The 18,901-nt window shown below is 42.0% G+C and overlaps 1 protein-coding gene and 3 non-coding genes across 4 annotated transcripts; 2 read left to right on the forward strand and 2 right to left on the reverse strand.

Annotated features, from left to right (window-relative positions):
• Positions 1 to 6,109: 6,109 nt before the first annotated feature.
• Positions 6,110 to 7,837, forward strand: LOC101116235 (olfactory receptor 6S1). The gene is given in 1 exon segment (XM_012181063.4): positions 6,110 to 7,837. A coding segment is annotated over 1 exon segment (996 nt). The 3' UTR covers positions 7,106 to 7,837.
• A 4,375-nt stretch (positions 7,838 to 12,212) lies between these two features.
• Positions 12,213 to 12,284, reverse strand: TRNAP-UGG (transfer RNA proline (anticodon UGG)). The gene has a single exon. It is a non-coding gene; the product is annotated as a tRNA-Pro (tRNA).
• Positions 12,285 to 13,839: 1,555 nt separating this feature from the next.
• On the forward strand, positions 13,840 to 13,912 carry TRNAT-UGU (transfer RNA threonine (anticodon UGU)). The gene has a single exon. It is a non-coding gene; the product is annotated as a tRNA-Thr (tRNA).
• A 3,694-nt stretch (positions 13,913 to 17,606) lies between these two features.
• On the reverse strand, positions 17,607 to 17,688 carry TRNAL-UAG (transfer RNA leucine (anticodon UAG)). Its single transcript has one exon. It is a non-coding gene; the product is annotated as a tRNA-Leu (tRNA).
• Positions 17,689 to 18,901: the final 1,213 nt, after the last annotated feature.

Consider the following 18,901-nt stretch of genomic DNA (forward strand, 5'->3'; position numbering starts at 1 on the left):
TTAAAATAAATATGATCTTTTCTTCTAGAATGTACTATCTCATGCAAAAACTAGGATATTCCTATGATCAAGTCAGTTTGAAAGTATTATAACAATACCAAGATCATTGTTAATTGGACAGATAGCTATGTCGTTTTTTAAAAAATTGCCTGACTTTATAGTTAGAGCCTTAAGTTTTATAGTTTAATTAAATGTTAAAAACATATATGGCTTAAGTGTGCTTTACTAGCGCTCAGATTTCATGCGTCTCTCTTCACCTCGACCTGCCTTTCTTGCAGCTCAACAAACAAGAGCCTCAGTTTCTCGTTTAGTTTTGTTCAACTTACCTCAACCAGGTCTACCTGTTTGTGATCTCACTATTTCCTCAGAATCTAAAGTGAGGAAACTTCTCATGCCTCATTCATGTTTCCAGTTAGGTATATTCTTTTCTCTAAAAGAGCATATGTCCAGAAGAATGGAATTTAGTCAAACTGAGTCTCAGGGGGACCTCTGTACAACCAATCCTCCATACTCATGGGTTCTGCATCTGGGAACTCAACCAACCGTGGATTTAAAATAATCAGGAAAAAAAAATCCAGAAAGTTTCAAAATGCAAAGCAAATTTGCTATACCAACAACTATTTACATCGCATTTACATTGTGTTGTGTGTGTGTGTGTGTGTGTGTGTGTGTGTGTGTTAGCCACTCAGTCGTGTCTAACTTCTTGCAATCCCATGGACTATAGCCCATCAGGCTCCTCCATCCATGGAATTCTCCAGGCAAGAATACTGGAGAGGGTTGCCATTTCCTACTGCATTACACTGCATTAGGTATTATAAGTAATCTAGAAATGATTTAAAGTATAGCTTACCCTTGAACAACATGGGTCTGAACTGAATGAGTCCACTTACTTGTGGATTTTTCCAATAAATATAGTACATTTTTCATTTTACATATCCATAAATTAACTAGCTATGAGAGTAAGTTTCTTTTCTCTTACAGATCACAATATGTGGAATCAAAATAAATCAAAAGGATTTGAGTACTGATTCTGACCAAACTGTTTCAGGTTTCTGCTCTTGGGTAAGTCATTTATGAATTCCTCTGATTTTGAGGCAGAAATATCAGTATGTGGGTTTTCAACTACACAGGAACTGGCATTCCTAAACCTCCCTCCCACTGCATTTTTCAAGAGTCAACTTTATATGGAAGATATGTGCAGGTTATATTCAAATACTATTCCATTCTAATCAAGGGGCTTGAACACTCATAGTTTTTTTGATATCCCTAGGGGGTTCTGGAACCGATCTGATGGAGATAATAAGAGACAACTCTACTCTTCTTCCTCTCAGCTTGACTTAACTGGTTTTCATCTCACAATACCAGCTGCTCCTCAAGTCTAGGGGTCAGAGTAGTTTAATTCACTTGTTTATTGAGCACCAAATGTGTTCCAGGCACTATGTTTGGTGGTTGTTATTATACTAAAATATAATTCCTGTCCTACAAGTTCAGAATCTGGCATGAGACACAAATGAGAAAGTAGAGTTCCAATTAGGTATTGAGACTTAGTTTAGCAGAACCAGCCATGGATCAGGTTAGAGAGTGGGCAGGAGGTGGGGTTAAGCTTCTCAGAAAAGAAGCTGATGTGTGTCAGAGTAAACTGAGTTCTAGAACATGAACAGGAATTAGTCAAGTCTTTATTCAAGGACATAAAGTGGACACAGATAGAAAAATGTGAAGAGTGGTTCAGAATTCTGAATAGTGTTTTAGGTATGTGTGTTATTTATTAGAAGATAAGGTCCAAGGCTGGGAGAAGCAGTAAAAGCTAGGGATGATGCAGGAAAGTTTCTCTTATCCCACCCTTGGGGCTACTATTGTTTCCCAACCCAAAGGCCAAGGGAGGGATTCTCAATATTAGTGTAAATCCTCAGGGAGAAAACACAATGCTTCTGTTATTGGGATATAAATATTTCCCATGAGTGCTGTGCAGGAGAAAGACGGATGTTGGCTATGGTCCTCCACAGCTGGTCAAACTCCATTCTTTCTCTCATTACTGTACTGTATTGCCCAGTAGTTTCACAGATGCTGGTTTGGGATGAGTGACAGATGAAAGCAGAAGCATTCCCACTCAACCTTTGTTAAGGGTCAGCCTCCTTTTCATCAAGCATGAAGTCTGAGAAACTTCTGTTGAATTGCAAATCTCTCCTGTGTCTTTAAGGAATTATTTTCTCTCTTTCTTATGGCTTTATTTCCTCACCAATTGGATCTCTTTTCTTTAGCAGGCACTGCTGCTAGTTGGGCTCCTAATGTTTGGTTCAGTCAATCCTCATTTTGGGGCATCACCACTGGAAACTCAAGTTTTTTCAATTGGAGGATAATTGCTTTATAGTGTTATGGTGGTCTCTGCTGTATGTGAATTAGTCGTAATTATATATAGTATATGTAATATATTATACATATATTACATATATCCCCTCCCTCTGTCACCCATTCCACCCTTCTAGGTTGTCAGAGTTCCATGCTGGGCTCCATGTGTTATACAACAGCTTCCCGCCAATTATCTATTTTACACGATCATGTATAGGTGTCATTGCTACTTTCTGCATTTGTCCTAACCTCTCCTTCCTGCTGGAGAAGGAAACGGCAATCCACTCCAGTACTCCTGCCTGGAAAATCCCATACCAGGTTCCTCTGGTAGGTTGCAGTCCATGGGGTGGCAAACAGTCAGCCACAACTGAGCAATTTCACTTTTCTTTCACTTTCTCCTTCCCGCGCTGAAACTCAAGTTTTGCATGAAGGATCCTACTTGTCAATAGATGGACTGGTTAGAAATCAACCACTTCTTCAGTCTTCTCCTTCCCTGCACTCAGGCTCATGCCAGGAGCCAGGGAGGACAGGGTCTCAAACAGAAAAACTGATAGTTTGTACATAAAACTCACCAGCAAAAAAGGTGAATATCTGGATTTAAATGGAACATTTTTCAACCATGAGAGACAAAAGGAGCTATAGGTAAGTGCATGAAGTATTTTCATAGACAGATGAGTGGTTTAAACCCTCCATATCCACCCCTTGCCTTCAAGCCTCATGCTCTTTTTTTAGTGACATACCTTGGAGCACTATGAGATCATTGTATTTTCACTTGAAGTGTACCTGTTCAAACCTAAGGCAGTGATCAGATTGTGGAAGAAACTCTTTATACAGGGAGGAGAGGGTGGACCCTAACGGTTGACCTGGCCACGGCCACAAGAAGGGACAATGTGATGCGGCCTCCTTAGGATCAGAAAGTCCCTTTATTTACGAGGCAGAAGAAAAGCTTGGAAGAATTATACCCAAGAAGAACGCACAAAAGAAGCAGCAGATTATCCACCTGCAGCCTCTTTTCCCAAGTGCTTTGCCCATCCTCAGGAACTCCAAGTGTGCCAGGCTATTGTCAGCCTCACAGTAGAAGTCATGGGAAGGACTCCAGGATGGAGCAGGACATTTCAGTCATAAAAAGGGAAAGAAAATTCTTGCAGGGTGATCCTCACCTTCATGGAGATATCAAGACTTTTAGGGGCAGGTAGGAAGAATCCTTCTATATTTTGGTTTGGGGCTCATCTTCTTCTCACTTAAGGGATAATCAGTTTCAGTATTTCAGACAGCCACAAAGAATCCTCTATGAGGGGACCAGTCCTATTGCATTTCACTCCATTACTTATTTTCTGTGCTTCGACTTCCATGTACTATGCTCACATTTTCCATTAAAAACCTCCTGTCTCTCCTATCAAATCTATACTTATTTTCAGTATTTATTTGAGGTATCACCTTTTTCCAGAATAGTTGCTGTCTAAGTTTCAGCTTGGATTCCTTCCCATGTGCCCCCTCAAGTCCCCTGGGCTTGCCTGTGACACTTCACGTGTGACACATTTTACCTTTTCTGTCATTCTCATCAGGCAGTGAGCTGCATGAGGGTAGTGACAATGCCTTACCTTCAGATCAACGAACCTAGCACCTGAGACATAATCAACCTAGAACAAAAGCTGAATGGTTTTGCTGCTAATAAGGTAATCTCTATAGAGGCTACAGGGAGATGAGATGTCAAATGAAGTCTCTAGGGGAATTGCTTTATCCTAAACAAAACGTACAAAAGTTTTCCTACTTGGGTGGGAGCCGCAGGTGAGAGATTGTAAGCAGAGAGGTGGCACTAGTGGTAAAGAACCTGCCTGCAAATGCAGGAGATGTAAGACATATGAGTTTGATCCCTGGGTCGGAAAGATACCCTGGAGAAGGAAATGGCAATCTACTCCAGCTCGTGGACAGAGGAACCTGGCGGGCTTTAGTCCATGGGGTCACAAAGACTCATACTCGACTGAAGCAACTTAACACACAAACTTTATTGCAAATGAAGACTGCTGGGTGTGCTAGAGGACTGTAGGGCTGACAGAGAACCAAGGACTTAAGGTCATTTCTCATGCTTTGCATGGCTAATGGTGATCAGTTTTCTCCTAGTAACTGAGGCTTTAAAAACAAGTTTCAGAGTATCATTGATTTGTTCTTATAATTGGTGTTAGTTTTCAGAATTGGAATTACGATAATCAGTTGGTAAGGACTTAATTTCTGAATTTATTAGAAATTCAGGAATTCCTAATTTTGTCTCTGGCAAAATTAATAGGGCCAAAGTTTGAAGAGACTTAGCTTGGTATTATGGACTGAAAAAGCTTGAGAAACTCATCTTAACATTCCCCAGAATATTTGGCTTGAAGTTGGCACTAAATTAAAATATGCGAATAACTGACTGATTGAATCAGTGTGGTTTATCCCTATTCTCCCTTTTAAATATAACTTGCTTTAAATAGGCAAGCACTTCGTGACAAACTGAGTTCTGTTAGACCGTTGGGTTGCAGGAGAAAGTCTCCATGAAAAGGCAATATTGTGTAATAAATGTACTAATGGCCTAGATTCCTATGACTCATTCTACAGCTGAGCAGATAAAGACAAACAAGGCTGGATTAATTGACTGTCTTCCAAGGGAAGTGGCAAGACAAACGTAGACTCTGGTGCCCTAACTTAGAGCCCAGAGCTTTCTCTATCACATCGTTTGTCAGCTAAACGCTGGCAACTCTTTGCATTATGAATTCATTTGCTCCTTACAGCATTTTACAATTGAGTTGCACAGAAATGTTAAGTAACTTTTCCAAGGCTACTCTGCTAGTAAGTGTAGATGCTGGGATTCAAAGCCAGGCAGTCTGGCTTAAGTTCTGGTTGAATGGGAATCACATGCTTCACAAAATCATTTTTCTTAATTTTTGTCCAGCTCAATGGATATTGTTATTATAATAATGAGATATCACCATTTGGGATCTTAGAATAGTAGATGTGAAGATGGAACCTCCTGTCATCTTCACACCTTAGTTTTAGCTACCCTTTATAGGAAATCTTCTTCAGCTCTAAAAATCAATTAGATGAGGACCTCAGGTCCTTCAAATCATTTAAAAAAATTTTTATTGGAGTATAGTTGACTTACAATGCTGTGTTAGTTTCAGCTGTACAGCAAACTGAATCAGTTATACGTGTACATATATCCACTCCTTTTAGATTCTTTTCCCATTTAGGCCATTACAGAGTATTGAGTAGAGTTCCCTGTGCTATGTAGTAGGCCCTTACTAGTTATCTATTTTATATATAGTAGTGTGTATATGTCAATCCCAATCTCCCAATTTATCCCTCCCCCTACTCCTTCATAACCATAAGGTTTATTGTTTTACATCTGTAACTCTAGTTCTGTTTTATAGATAAATTCATTCATCATACCCTTTTTTTTTTAGAATGCACATTTAAGTCATAGCATACAACATTTCTCTTTCTCTGGTTTGCGTCACCAGTATGACACTCTCTAGGTCCACCCGCGTCGCTGCAAATGGCATTATTTCATTCTTCTTTGTGACTGAGTAATATTGCATTGCATATATGAGTCACATCTTCTTTATCCATTTGTCTGCTGATGGACATTTAGGTTCTTCAAGTATTAACAGGATCTGTGACTAGAGAAAGTGGAGCTTCGTGTGCCATATCATGATAAAATAAATTTTCGGATTGTTTGGAGAATCCTCACCAGGACTGTGTTCATGCTATTGCACAGATGGGAAAGATAATGGCTCCTGGTGGAAACCAGAGCAGTGGTATAACCGAGTTCATCCTGGCGGGTTTCCCAAATCTCAATAGCACGAAAGCAGAACTGTTTTCCGTCTTCCTTCTTGTTTATCTGCTGACTCTAACAGGTAATGTGTTGATCGTCGGGGTGATAGGAGCTGATACTCGCCTGCAGACTCCCATGTACTTCTTTCTAGGTAACTTGTCCTGCCTAGAGATTCTGCTCACTTCTGTCATTATTCCCAAGATGCTGAGCAATTTCCTCTCAGGGTAAAACACTATTTCCTTTGCTGCATGTATTACCCAGTTCTATCTCTACTTCTTTCTTGGGGCCTCTGAGTTCCTACTGTTGGCTGTCATGTCAGGGGATCGCTACCTGGCCATCTGTCATCCTCTGCGATACCCCTTGCTCGTGAACGGGGCTGTGTGCTTCCGAGTGGCCTTGGCCTGCTGGGTCGGGGGGCTCCTTGCAGTGCTTGGCCCCACAGTGGCTGTGGCCTTGCTTCCTTTCTGTGAACAGGATGCTGTGGCGCAGCACTTCTTCTGTGACAGTGGCCCTCTGCTCCGCCTGGCATGCACCAACACCAAGGAGCTGGAGGAAACGGACTTTGTCTTAGCGTCTCTTGTCATCATAGCCTCACTGATGATTACTGCCGTGCCCTATGGTCACATAGTCCTGGCTGTCCTGCGCATCCCCTCAGTTTCAGGCCGGCAGAAGGCTTTCTCTACCTGTACCTCCCACTTGATGGTGGTGACCCTCTTCTATGGAAGTGCCATTTTCCTATACGTGCGGCCATCACAGAGTGGTTCTGTGGATACCAACTGGGCAGTGACAGTGGTAACAACCTTTGTGACACTGCTGCTGAACCCATTCATCTATGCCTTACGGAACGAGCGAGTAAGACAAGCTTTGAAGGACGTGTTTAAGAAGGTAATAGCAGGATTTTGGTGGCATCTTTCACTTGCTAAGAGTTTCAACAAGAAAACAGTGAGGTGAAAGTGAGGGGACGTCATCACTTAAGGGATGTCCTATGTCCAAGCCTTCTTTGTTATCTTCTCATTGTCTCCTCATCATGGATATTACCACACGACCAAATTTTGGAACCACTAAAGAACTACAAAGGCATCAAATCCATCCTTCTTCTCTTTCAGGCAAAATTCCTTGATTCTATCTCATATAAATTCACATTATTATTGATTTATCGTACTCAATACCATTATAAGAACCTCCAACCTGTGCAATCTTAACCTATGGGTCCATAGTCACCAGAGAATCTAAGAATGAGCTTCAGAAAGTGTATAAGCACTATTATTATGTAAACGTATATATCTGAGCCTATATGCGCTTGTCTGGGAAGAGGATATATAGCTTTAATTCAATTCCTAAAGAGTTCGTGTAGGATTGTCACCAAAAGTTAAAAACTAATTCTCATTAGAGTCTTTAAATTATTTATGAAAATCAAGAATCTTAAGAAAAATGCCCTATAATCATAGAAATAAATAGATTAACTGTATATTTTTGTACATACTTTCTGAAAAAAATTGCATTCACTGTTAGGTGGAAAAGAGGTAAAACAAATTTAATAAGGGACTTATTTTCTTCATGGCAATTTCAGATGCCTTTGGAAAAGCAGATCAAAAAGGAAGCTTATGAATAGTAGCATTTAATGTGGTTTTCTAATTTACACTGTATTATAAAGGTGAATTAAAGATATATTCATTCATTTTATCAGTGGATTATGTTGCTTTCATTTGTCCATCTTTTTATTACATTTGAATATCTGTTGTCCTCATTCATCTTTTATTTTTAGTAAAATGGGAATGGAATGAGGACTTTCAATATAAAAAAATTAAGAATATCAACTACTGTTGTACCTACCAAGAATCAGATTTTGTGTTACATTTTATCTACTTCATTGTATATTTGAAAGGAAATGGAGGTTCTTATTTGTGGTGACCTTGAAATCTTGGACAAATGTTTATGTATGTATATATGTATGTATGTATTCAATCATTCAACAAAGGTTTTTTAAGCATCTTTGTTGGATACTGTGATACAGTAATATATGTTATTATATATAGTGTCTATATTATATATAATAAGAAGAATAAGCAATGGTTCCTAACCTCAAGCGACTTTGGTCTTAAAGGGTAAGACTAAGAGACAAATAATAATTCAAAGACAGGGGATGATAAGGAGGTTTACAAAATAACATTGGAGGTCATATGAAAATTGATTTATCCTGTAAAGTATTTTCTTGTTAGAGAAGCTTTTGGAAGCTATCGCTCACTACATGGGAATTAACTCCATGTTGGAGTGCATTTGTATATATAGATAAAATGATTAGAAAAAATAAATATCAAAATATGGACAGGACATCAACCTCGAAATAATGTTGCAAAATTGGCAAACTGAGCATTAATATGCAAAGAAATAGCCATAAAGTTTCAATGGTCACTAGAAATAGTGATGCTTTTATCTGGTTCTATTAGTAATACACAAACACACACACTAAATATTTCGATCCTGAAAGATTCCTGATTGAGAACTAGACGAGTGGAAGGAATAAGAATAAGCACTAATTTGAGAAGGAAAAAGAATTCTTCTGGAATGATCTAGAAGTGTTGCCCAGAGAGCAGAAGAGATATTGCCTTAAAAGCTACCTAATTTCATGGAGCATAAAAACCAGAAGTCAATCCCAGAGGGATTTGTGTCAATCACAAAATAAGAGGAAGCTAAAAATAAGAATGTGTTCCAAACACACAGAACACAGCCTGGTACCTACGAGGTGCCCAAGAAAGTTGACTGTGTCTGTCTAAGCAGGAACTACATTATCTGGAATTTTCCTTTCTATATGGATCTAAATTTCTATATGGATGTGGTGAAATTTGTAGTGAGATTTAGAAGGTGAAAATGTCACACACAACAACCACTGTGTTCTGAAGATTGGCATAGAATGCCAGGCTTTGTTGCAGCTTGCACTTATCGATGCAACAGAGATGCTATTCTGCTAGTCTGCTTTTTACTCCTTGGTATGGGCTTCTGTTGGACCCACAACTCCTCTAGCACAAATGGATCTCCTCCTCCATCTCTTGGGCCAAATGCATACGTAGTTCTGTGATGAAGGCAGCCAGCTTCTCCTGCAGATCTCCCATATCAACAAGGTTGGAGATAGTGAGAGACAGATGTAGGTTCCAGTTTTCCCTTTTTATTTCATTTTGTCTTTATGGATTTCATGGTGTAAGTTTGAATCATTCTCCCCTCACTTCAATGCCCATTGGTCCTTACCTGCTCACCCCCAGGGTTACAGATTCAGGCCCAACACAAGTCACAGAAGCAAGAGCTTGATGTAAACTTTTTCATCAGTTCCCAGAATTGTAATAAATCTCTTATTTATCACTACTTACAGTGCTTCCACTGTGATTGAATCCTAAATGATACAATTTTTTTTGCAATAATAAGCTGCAGCATTTCTCCTGTTTCCCATTATTTTTCAAACTTCTTAAAGACAGAGACTGGATCATATCTGAATTTGTTTCCATGCCATCCAGAAGAGTACTTGGTAATTTGGAACACAGCAAAGTCTCATTACTTTTTTGTTTCTTGTAGGGAAAAATTACATAAGGAATGAAAAAGTGTCAAATAAGCATGCTCGCTCAATAGTGATTTGCTGGGGACACTTTTGTATAATTCAAAGGGGATCATGTTGACAATAGCTTATTAAAGGCCCATATTGGCATAGGAGTAACATAGTTATAGGCACCATAGGAGGTGAGGAAGACAGTTTAGCAGCTCTAAGATTGTACAGGCCCTGAGTCTATGGCTGAGCTCCTGAGTGGGCCTTGGAGCAGATGAGTTCAGTAGCTATACATACATAGTCAAGACCTTCCTTAAAGATCCTCATTCCAGGAAAACCATGATTTTGTGAAGTTTTGCATATGAATATTTCCCCTGGATTCCCCATCTAAAAAAAAAAAAAAAAAAGCATTGCGGCTATAGGAAGTATTTCAAGATCTGCCAATACAGAAAAGATTTTAGCAGTAAAGACTTTGACAAGTTTTCCAGATGTTCTCTGTGACTCCTAACATTCCCCAAGCAGTGAGGATGACATAGTGGGTCTCAGCACCAACAAGCAACAAAATTACCTGTTGGAAGTGTCATCAGTAAAATAAACTCGGAACTCAGACTCAGCTGTAGAAGGTGGTGCTGCTCCTCTCAAGTAGAACCCAGAAGATAAGCTCCCAATTTCCACCACTCTAGAAAAAAGTACCTACTGAATCCTTAGCCAGGTGCTCTGTTTCTGATTCCCAATGGACATTACTTTCTCAAAGATCCAAAGATCTTATTTGAGATAAGAAATTCCCACATCTCTCCCACATAAGATCATCTTAAACTATTTCTGCTTTTCAGAACTAATTTTCCTTTATCTCCCCCCTCAAGCTGCCTGGGTATTCTTTAATTTGCTCCTTCGAGCCTTTTTTTCAAGTGCTAAAGAGTTCCTTGTCTTGATTGTAGCCAGTACTTCTGCTTCTTACCATGATAATGGAAGGAGGATGGAAGGAGGACAATGGAAGGAAAGTGGCACAGACGCCACTTTCATCTGTGCTACTGATAAAAACCCTTAAGAGACAGAACATACCAAGGTCAAGGAGTGCACTTTTGGCAACCCCAAGATACCTTTGCCCAGGTTTCAGGTCAGGGCAGCAAAAGATCCACTGATTGTCCTTGAGTGGACAATTAAATAATTGTGAAGCTATCCCAAGACCTCCAAGCTAAATATGTGAACTGTCTAGGTCCTCCCCTTCTCACTCAAGATACTAAGAAAGATTTACTTATCTGTCCACACCTTCCCCTCATTCTTCATTCCATGCAGCACAGTCATCTTCCCTAAACTTTTTGCTTTAAATGCTGGTAAAGATTGTCAGTGGGCCCTAAGCAAATAAAGAAGCCATCGGAGCAAGTGACTGTCGTGAGCCTTCCTTCTCTAGTTCCTTCACTCATGGGTATTTTGTTTTCACATTTTTAAACATTAATGATCACCAGGGCCTGTCCTTAAATTCTCCTTCTCTATATAATTGCTCTTCCCTGTTGGTTTTTACCCACATCACTGCTAACTGCTCTAAGTTTTTTATTTGTAAAATTCCTTTCCGGATCTTTCTCTTGAATCTAAGGACTTTATATCCAAATTCTCACTGGGCATCTCCACCAGTAGTCATTCAGCAAACACATTAAAGCCCAGGCTAGACAGTCACCTGTCTCAGTAGAGGGTCAATCTGTCAGGAGGTCCTGGCAGATTCTACTTTCTCCCCTCCCTCCAATCACCAATCACAAAACTCTTTATTCTTGCCTGGTCACAAAACCTTTCTAAGAGAAGAAACTTGCAAAGGACAAATACGATCAAGTCAGACAGAAATCTTGTCAAAGATCCCCCTTGGATAAGCAGTTTAGGAAGACAGGCAAGTGTGAAGGCCTATCATACCAGTGGATTCTAAGTCTGAGCGACTTCCACAAATCGGGATTAACCATACCCTAAGGTCACAAGTAGACACTGGTTTTCCAAGTGAGCAATCAAAGTGAAGAGTCTGGTGGAGTCTGGTGGATTCTTGCCAGAAATGGCAAGACAACTGTTACTATGTTATACTGTATTTTGGAAAATAATGCCTTAAAATGATTCAATTGTACTCCCTTTGGACGGCGTGGATGCCTGAACCCCTTGAGCCCAAGGGTTCCCGGAGCCCCTATTTAGCATTGGGAAGACCGCGTACAGCACTTGCGACTAGGAAGACAGACTAGGGCCTCAGGAAGAGAGTTCTGTCAGGCGTTGCAGCCCCAGCACACCTCCGGGCACCACCCTACTCCGTGTGAATGCCGAATGAGAAGCGCACTAGTTTTCTTTCCCGCTCGAAGTGCCGACGTAACATCTGCCTGAGCAAGATATTCCTCACAAAATATCTAGAGGGGCCTCTGTCTACAACGAAGTCCTTGAGTCAGGTCAAGGTTGAAAGGGACTTCGCCTAAGTGGATCTAGGCTTAGTGGTGTTGGCTTCATTTAGCTTTAAAGAGGGGGAAAAGGAAAAAAAAAAAAAAAAAAGAACAAGCACCGGGGCTCGTCCGGGATTTGAACCCGGGACCTCTCGCACCCAAAGCGAGAATCATACCACTAGACCAACGAGCCAAGCTCTCCAATCTGTCTTCCTTTTTAAGAATATTCATTTATTCTGTTCGCTGCATCACGTTGTTTGAAGACCATTTTTGATTCCTCTCCTAAGCCCAGCAATTTTCTCCAGACTTCAGGAGCATCAGCGTACGGATTCAGCGAAACCTGAGCCACAGCGTTCCAGAGGTAGAACTGTTCAGTAAGGGACTCAGGTTGAGCTACTAGTCCACCTGTGGACCCTCTTGCGAGGGTCTGAGTTCTTACAGAGTTAGAACAAACTTCCCTGCAGGTGGCCTGGAGTTAGAGAACACGTAAAGACAAAAAACCACATTGATTTCATCGAAAGCCCTCCCGCCCAGGGTCAAGAGCTGAGGAACTCGATACCACGCCCCTGCGGAGGTCAAATACTGGAACCACTGCCTCAGCCTGCCCACTGTGTCAACACCCTGTATCATGCTCTTGCTGTTTTCTTTCAGCTTAATTTAATGAACTTTGTACTATAAATCTAGATTTAAGGCACGCTTCAAGGGAGCGCGGAAGGCGGCAAACGTCGGGAAGAGTCGACCATTTCCAATACTTTCTTCTTTAGAAGCCTGCCCTCGCCCGCTTCTCCAGCACCCAGAAGGTGGGGGGTGGAGTGGGAAGGGAGAGCGTTGTCCTTACTCCGCAGTCTCTTCTACTTGGGGAACGAAGCTGCTGGGCTCTAGCTTGTCTGCCTTGGTCACACGGTGCACCGCGCACCGAGCATATTCCTGGCTCAGGGCACAAACTTGATAAACAACGAACGCAGGGCTCAATATCCGCGCCAGATTGCTGGGCGGGCTAAGATGCGAGGGAAAAGAAGGGGACAGCCCCCTTCCCAACCATTCTCTGCATCGCCACTTTCTGTTGATTCTGGAATTCAGGTTGGTTATTTAGAAGAGCTCTGAGACCGAGAGAGAAGCAGCTGCCGCTCAGACTCCGAGCTGTTGGCAAAGAGTGTTAAAGGACCGAGGGAGAGGTTACTCCTCTTCTAGTCTATTTCTGCTTCAGGGATCCTGGAGGCATCTCAGACCCAGGCTGACTAAGACTGAACCTGGTTCCACTGATAGATCGTGGTGGGGACGGCCTAGACCCCTGAATGTCTTCACCTCGAGCACGCTCTGGGCTTTGAGAAGTCCGCCTTTCTTTAAACAAGAACAAAGCCTAGTATTAGTCTACGAGAGCTGTAGCAGTTACTTTTACAAGAATCCAAGCAGATAGGAGACAATGACGTGATGCCGTGTCTCGCACCCTCACCTACCCCACTTTATCCCAGGGCCGCGCTGGTGGCCCTGGTGTTGCCCAAGTTCAGGGACTTGTCAGGCCTGAGCCTGAGAAGCACGCAGTGTGGGCGCTACCAGTGCTCTTCCAGTGACTTACATTCCCGTTTGGGCCTAGTCAAGAACATATTTATTCTTCGTATATAAAGAAGCGCTTCCTTCCAAAGAAATTCCTTTTAATTTTTAAATATCTATTACATTTTATTTGAATGTCATCTAGTTGCAGGTTTCAAAACTTAGGGAAGTCGATGGTAAAAAACGTATTGCGCGTTGGCTCCATAGCTCAGGGGTTAGAGCACTGGTCTTGTAAACCAGGGGTCGCGAGTTCAAATCTCGCTGGGGCCTAGAGAGAGTACCCTCCCTAATGAGGGTGGTGCTTCCTGCGCTTTTCTTTCTTACACTGACTCTTGAAAGTAAAGGAAGCAGTGTGTGAAGTTTCAGGGAAAATTATCTTCTGAAGATTTGAGAGGAAAGATAATAGGATTGGCGGAGTCCACATAACTGCGTTTGAGGTCAAGAATAAATCAACCTCGGCCAACAGGTTGATCCTCCGGCTCCCACCGGAGCGTGGAGTCCTGCGCATTTTCCCACTTGCAACCTGCCTGACTTCCCAGTTTTTCCTTTGTTTCTGGAGCGAGAACTGATTTGCCGATTACTCTGGAACAGCTCAGCCCAGAAGCTGTGCAGATACACCCCAATCCGGACGATTTCTGCTCTTTTACTTCCTCAGACTCAGCCTCTGGGTCCTGCCCCAGGCTACTCCAGGATTCAGTCTACCCTAGATTCAACTCTGGAGATTTCTTGACCTCCAGTTTAAGCCCGAACTTCAAATACAAAGAAGCTAGGCCACTCACTGGCTGTTACTATAATGCTCAGTAGTCGACACTTTATCATACTAGACGTACCCTTTGGTAGTTCAGCTGGCAGAGGGGAGGACTGTATTGGTGATAAAGCTTCTGTTATCCTTAGATCACCGGTTCGGTTCCGCCAAGAGGAAGTGTTTAATTTTTCGTTGCAATCTCCTATTCAACTAGGTTTTATCTCCTAAATCAGTACTGTGGAATGTTTAATTTGATTTTCAGGCAACAAAAGAACAACTTTTTGCCGACCATAAAACTCAATGTTATATGTTCTCTCTGTGATCATGCATTATAAGTGATTCGGTTTACTGAGAAGATATGAAATAACGGTTGGAGAAGGAAATGGCAACCCACCCCAGTATTCTTGCCTAGAGAATTCCGTGGATAGAGGAGCCTGGTGGGCTGCTGTCCATGGGGTCGCACAGAGTCGGACACGACTGAAGAGACTTAGCATGCATGCATGCATTGGAGAAGGAAATGGCAACCCACTCCAGTATTCTTGCCTGAAGAATCCCAGGGATGGAGGAGCCTGGTGGGCTGCCGTCTATGGGGTCGCACAGAGTCGGACACGACTGAAGCGATTTAGCAGCAGCAGCAGCATGAAATAACGGTACCCTTTTAAGATTTGAATGGTATCTCCTAATCTTGAAGACCAGCTAGTCTTAACTGAATATTGGGTAATATCCCTCAACCCCTTCCCCCAGCCCTACAATATTCCCTTACCATGAATAATTTATACTAAGCAATTCAGAGTTTAAAGAGAAATACTGTAGAAATATCTGTCCTTCAAAAGAGTGTGAACAAACAATGTAGAGAATAAGCAATGCAAAAAAGCAAAATATGCATGTGGGAATGTTCTTTCAATAATAAGAAATAAATACTGATTCAAACTAGAGGATTTTGTTTCACCACCAAATTACACAGTGTTTACTTTTTAATACTGGCCAGGATACAGTGACAAAGACTTTCTCATAAAATTGTCACTACTTTCTGGAGTAGTACAATTGGGCGATATAAATCAGGAATCTTAAAAAGACATTGTGTTTTAGAAAAAAAAAAGTGGACATTGTGTTTCATCAAGTATTCTTTTCCTACTCCTAGAAATTTATCATTCATTTTTGGAAAAAAGGAAATACAGCAAAAGATGTTTATCTGTGGGTAAATTGTATTCTGTATAATTTAAGTATTTTTTAAAAATATGCTACATAATGCAAAGGACATTTTTTAAAAACCAGAGCTTTAACCTTACAAATGATGTTTAAAAATACACCATGCCACAGTGGAAGAATACGAAACTAAATATATTCTTTCCATACAATCCAGCAATCACATTCCTAGGTACTTATTCAAATGAGTTGAAAACTGATATCCACACAAAAACCTGCCCATGAACCAGCTTTATATGTGTATTATCTTCAAAACTGGGGAACGGTAAAGATGTCCTTCAATAAGTAAACAAACAAAACTGTGGTACATCCATACAATGGAATACTATTCAGCACCAGGAAGAAATGAGATATCAAGCCATGAAATGGTATGGAAGAACTTTAAATGTGTATAAGTGAAAGAAGCCAATCTGAAAAGGCTACATACTGTATGATTCCAAATATTCAGCTGGAGGAGGAAATGGCAACGCACTCCAATATTCATGCCCGGAGAAGCCCATGAACGGAGGAGCCTGGCAGGCTACAGTCCATGGGGGTCACAAACAGTCCGACATGACTTAGCGACTAAACAACAACAACCACAAATACTCAACATTCTGGAAAATGCAAAACTATGGAGATGATAAAAGGGTCAGTGGTTGTCAGAGGTTATAGGGGAGGGAGGAATGCATTGGGGAAGCCCTGAGTATTTTTAGGGCAGTGAAATTATTCTGTATGATACTTTAATGATGGTAGATATATATCATTGTACATTTTGTCAAAACCCATAGAATGTGCCACACTAAGAGTAAACCGTAGTGTAAACTAAAGATTTTAGAGGATTTTCCCCCCCTCTTCACAAAGCACAAAAATATGATCATTGTGTGTATGTGTGTGTCTTAAGATTTTTCTTAGTGAGAGGTGGATAGAAAGGAAAGGCACTGATCTGGAGGAGTCATCAAAGTGAAACAGCAGATGACCTGTGAGGGCACAGAAGATAATTTTGATTGAGGAGAGGGAATGACATAAAAAGGAAGGCAGAATCAATGTGTCACCAAAAATCCCAAGACTTTGGTTCCTATGCAGAATCCTTGTTGTCTGCTCTGTACCTTTCATTCTTCAAGGCGTTGCAGGGAAATACTCTACCTCTTTGAGAGAGCTGTACAGCCGGTGGGATAACAGGGGCTGAAACAGCTGAGAAGGGCAATGGGACAACCATTCTGATAGGGCACTACTAAATAGACCCTGAGTGTGTCCCTTCCTCTTTCCCACACTGAGTTAGGTTCTCAACAGGCATTGCAACTGGGTGATTCAGAGACCAGGACAGTCTCCAAGGTAAGTGAATTCACTTAGAAGGGGCAAAGCAGTGGCTAAGCCAACATTCACAGAACACTCCACTGGGCTTGACATCCGGAGTCAGCCAAAAATCAGCTTTTAAGGGTTTTGGAATCACAAACCCACCTGCAAAGTCAAATTCAAAAGAACCATTTACCTGCCCTGCCCCAACCCTTAAGGCAATAATGCCTGAGTGAGAGCTGGAAGCCTGGAAGGAAATGGCTTTCTGCATGGATGCATTCATTCATCATCTTCAGTTACAAGAGTAATGTGATTAAAACTAAATCAAGTCTGTGCAGGTTATTTCCAGAGCACAGAGCTGCAGCTCCTAAACCAGTGTTGGCTCCCAAACCAGGGCTGATGGGGGCTATGGGGCACTATCTAGGAAGTCTTTCCTACTGGATGGTGCCTAAGCCAGGTCATGAGAATGATTCAGTGTGAGTGTGGATTTTATAAGAGGAGGACAGAAAGAATTCCCCCTTGTGAGAATGCAAAAGTTTAGATACAAGCAAAGTGAGGTGCAAACAACTAGTTTGAGCACAAGTTATTGAGAAGAAACCCGAGCTAACCTGGTTTGAAATAAGCATTTCAGAGCAGGATTGAAAGGTTTCGTGGAAATTCTTGCGAGAGAGAAAGGTTTTCATGGATTCAGCTTGAATTATACTACTTCTGATTTACAGCTATACTAAAACACACCGTTGGCAGCGGTGGGATTCGAACCCACGCCTCCGAAGAGACTGGAGCCTAAATCCAGCGCCTTAGACCGCTCGGCCACACTACCACGAGTGGTCCAGACACCTCGTCCCTGAGCTGTTTACTACGGTACCCGTGCTCATAATTTTGAATTTTCTTGAGTAGGTGGAATTTCCCTCAGTGTTTTCATTTATCCCTAAGGACCTGAGCAAACTCGGAGAGAGGAGAACCCATTGTATTCTCACAGGCCTGAGAAAGTTGTCAATGATTATTAGCGCAAATTTCCTTGAAAGACCTTTTCTTTAACCGAGGCAATTCCACGCAGAAAGGAGGGGGAAAAAATCTCACTGGAGACTTATTGCAAGTGGTTTCAGAAGACTAAGAAACTCCCCTCTGTTGGGTCGTTGGTCTATGGCTGTGAAACTCACAGAGAGAATCAGGTCGGAGATCAGATCAAGCAACAGGTTCGCTTCCGTTGACGGATGTGGCACGCCTGTCGCCGATAGACAGGAAAATCCTTGGTCGCATTCCCTGCAGGCTCGGTCAGAGAGAGAGATTGGTCTACTTTTCCTGAAAGTAGCACTCTGGGATAGACCCACGCACACGCGCACTGCTGTAGCCTCTGAACAATTTCCCTTACAGAGGGACCAGTGTGACTGACTCCCAGAGGGTGGTTACATCCAAGAACTTTCCCACACCGGGGAGGGGTGTGTCCGAGTTTCCATGGGTTACCGAGCCGCTAAGCTTCAGATCTTTTCTTTCGAATGGAGTAGAGGGAAAGGAAAAGTTTTAGGAGTGCTCCCAGCCAGGGATCTTCAGCACCCAAGTGGAATCGCATACCTGTCGATCTGTGCTCCGCGGTAAACCCTGGATTACAAGCCACCTTATTCATTGCTCTTTCTGATTGGCCATTTCTGGGTCTCTGGATGCAGAAACTCTCCTAGGAGTCTCATTAAAGTTTCCTAACTTCCTCTTACTCCCCGCCTCCATCACTCCAAAAAACCACACCCTGCTTTTGCCTGCCCTTGCCCCAGAGCCTCGGAGGTCCTTTCTCGGCGGCCTGAGGGTTCGCGGTCAGGGTCAGGCGTGCTTCTCTGTATTTTCTTGGTACGAAAGTCTTGCTGGTTCCCATCTTCGATGCCAGGAAGCGGGGTGGGGTGGGGAGCGAGGAACACGGAAGAACTTCTAAAAAAGCTGATTGGAAAAAAAAAAAAAAAAGCTGATTGGAAATAGGGCTCAGGAAGCACCGAATGAACGTAGAACCAAGACGGGGAAGCAGGAAATGGGAAAAGCTGGGGCCA

The sequence above is a fragment of the Ovis aries genome, chromosome 7 (assembly GCF_016772045.2).
Source record: "Ovis aries strain OAR_USU_Benz2616 breed Rambouillet chromosome 7, ARS-UI_Ramb_v3.0, whole genome shotgun sequence".
Taxonomy (NCBI): domain Eukaryota; kingdom Metazoa; phylum Chordata; class Mammalia; order Artiodactyla; family Bovidae; genus Ovis; species Ovis aries.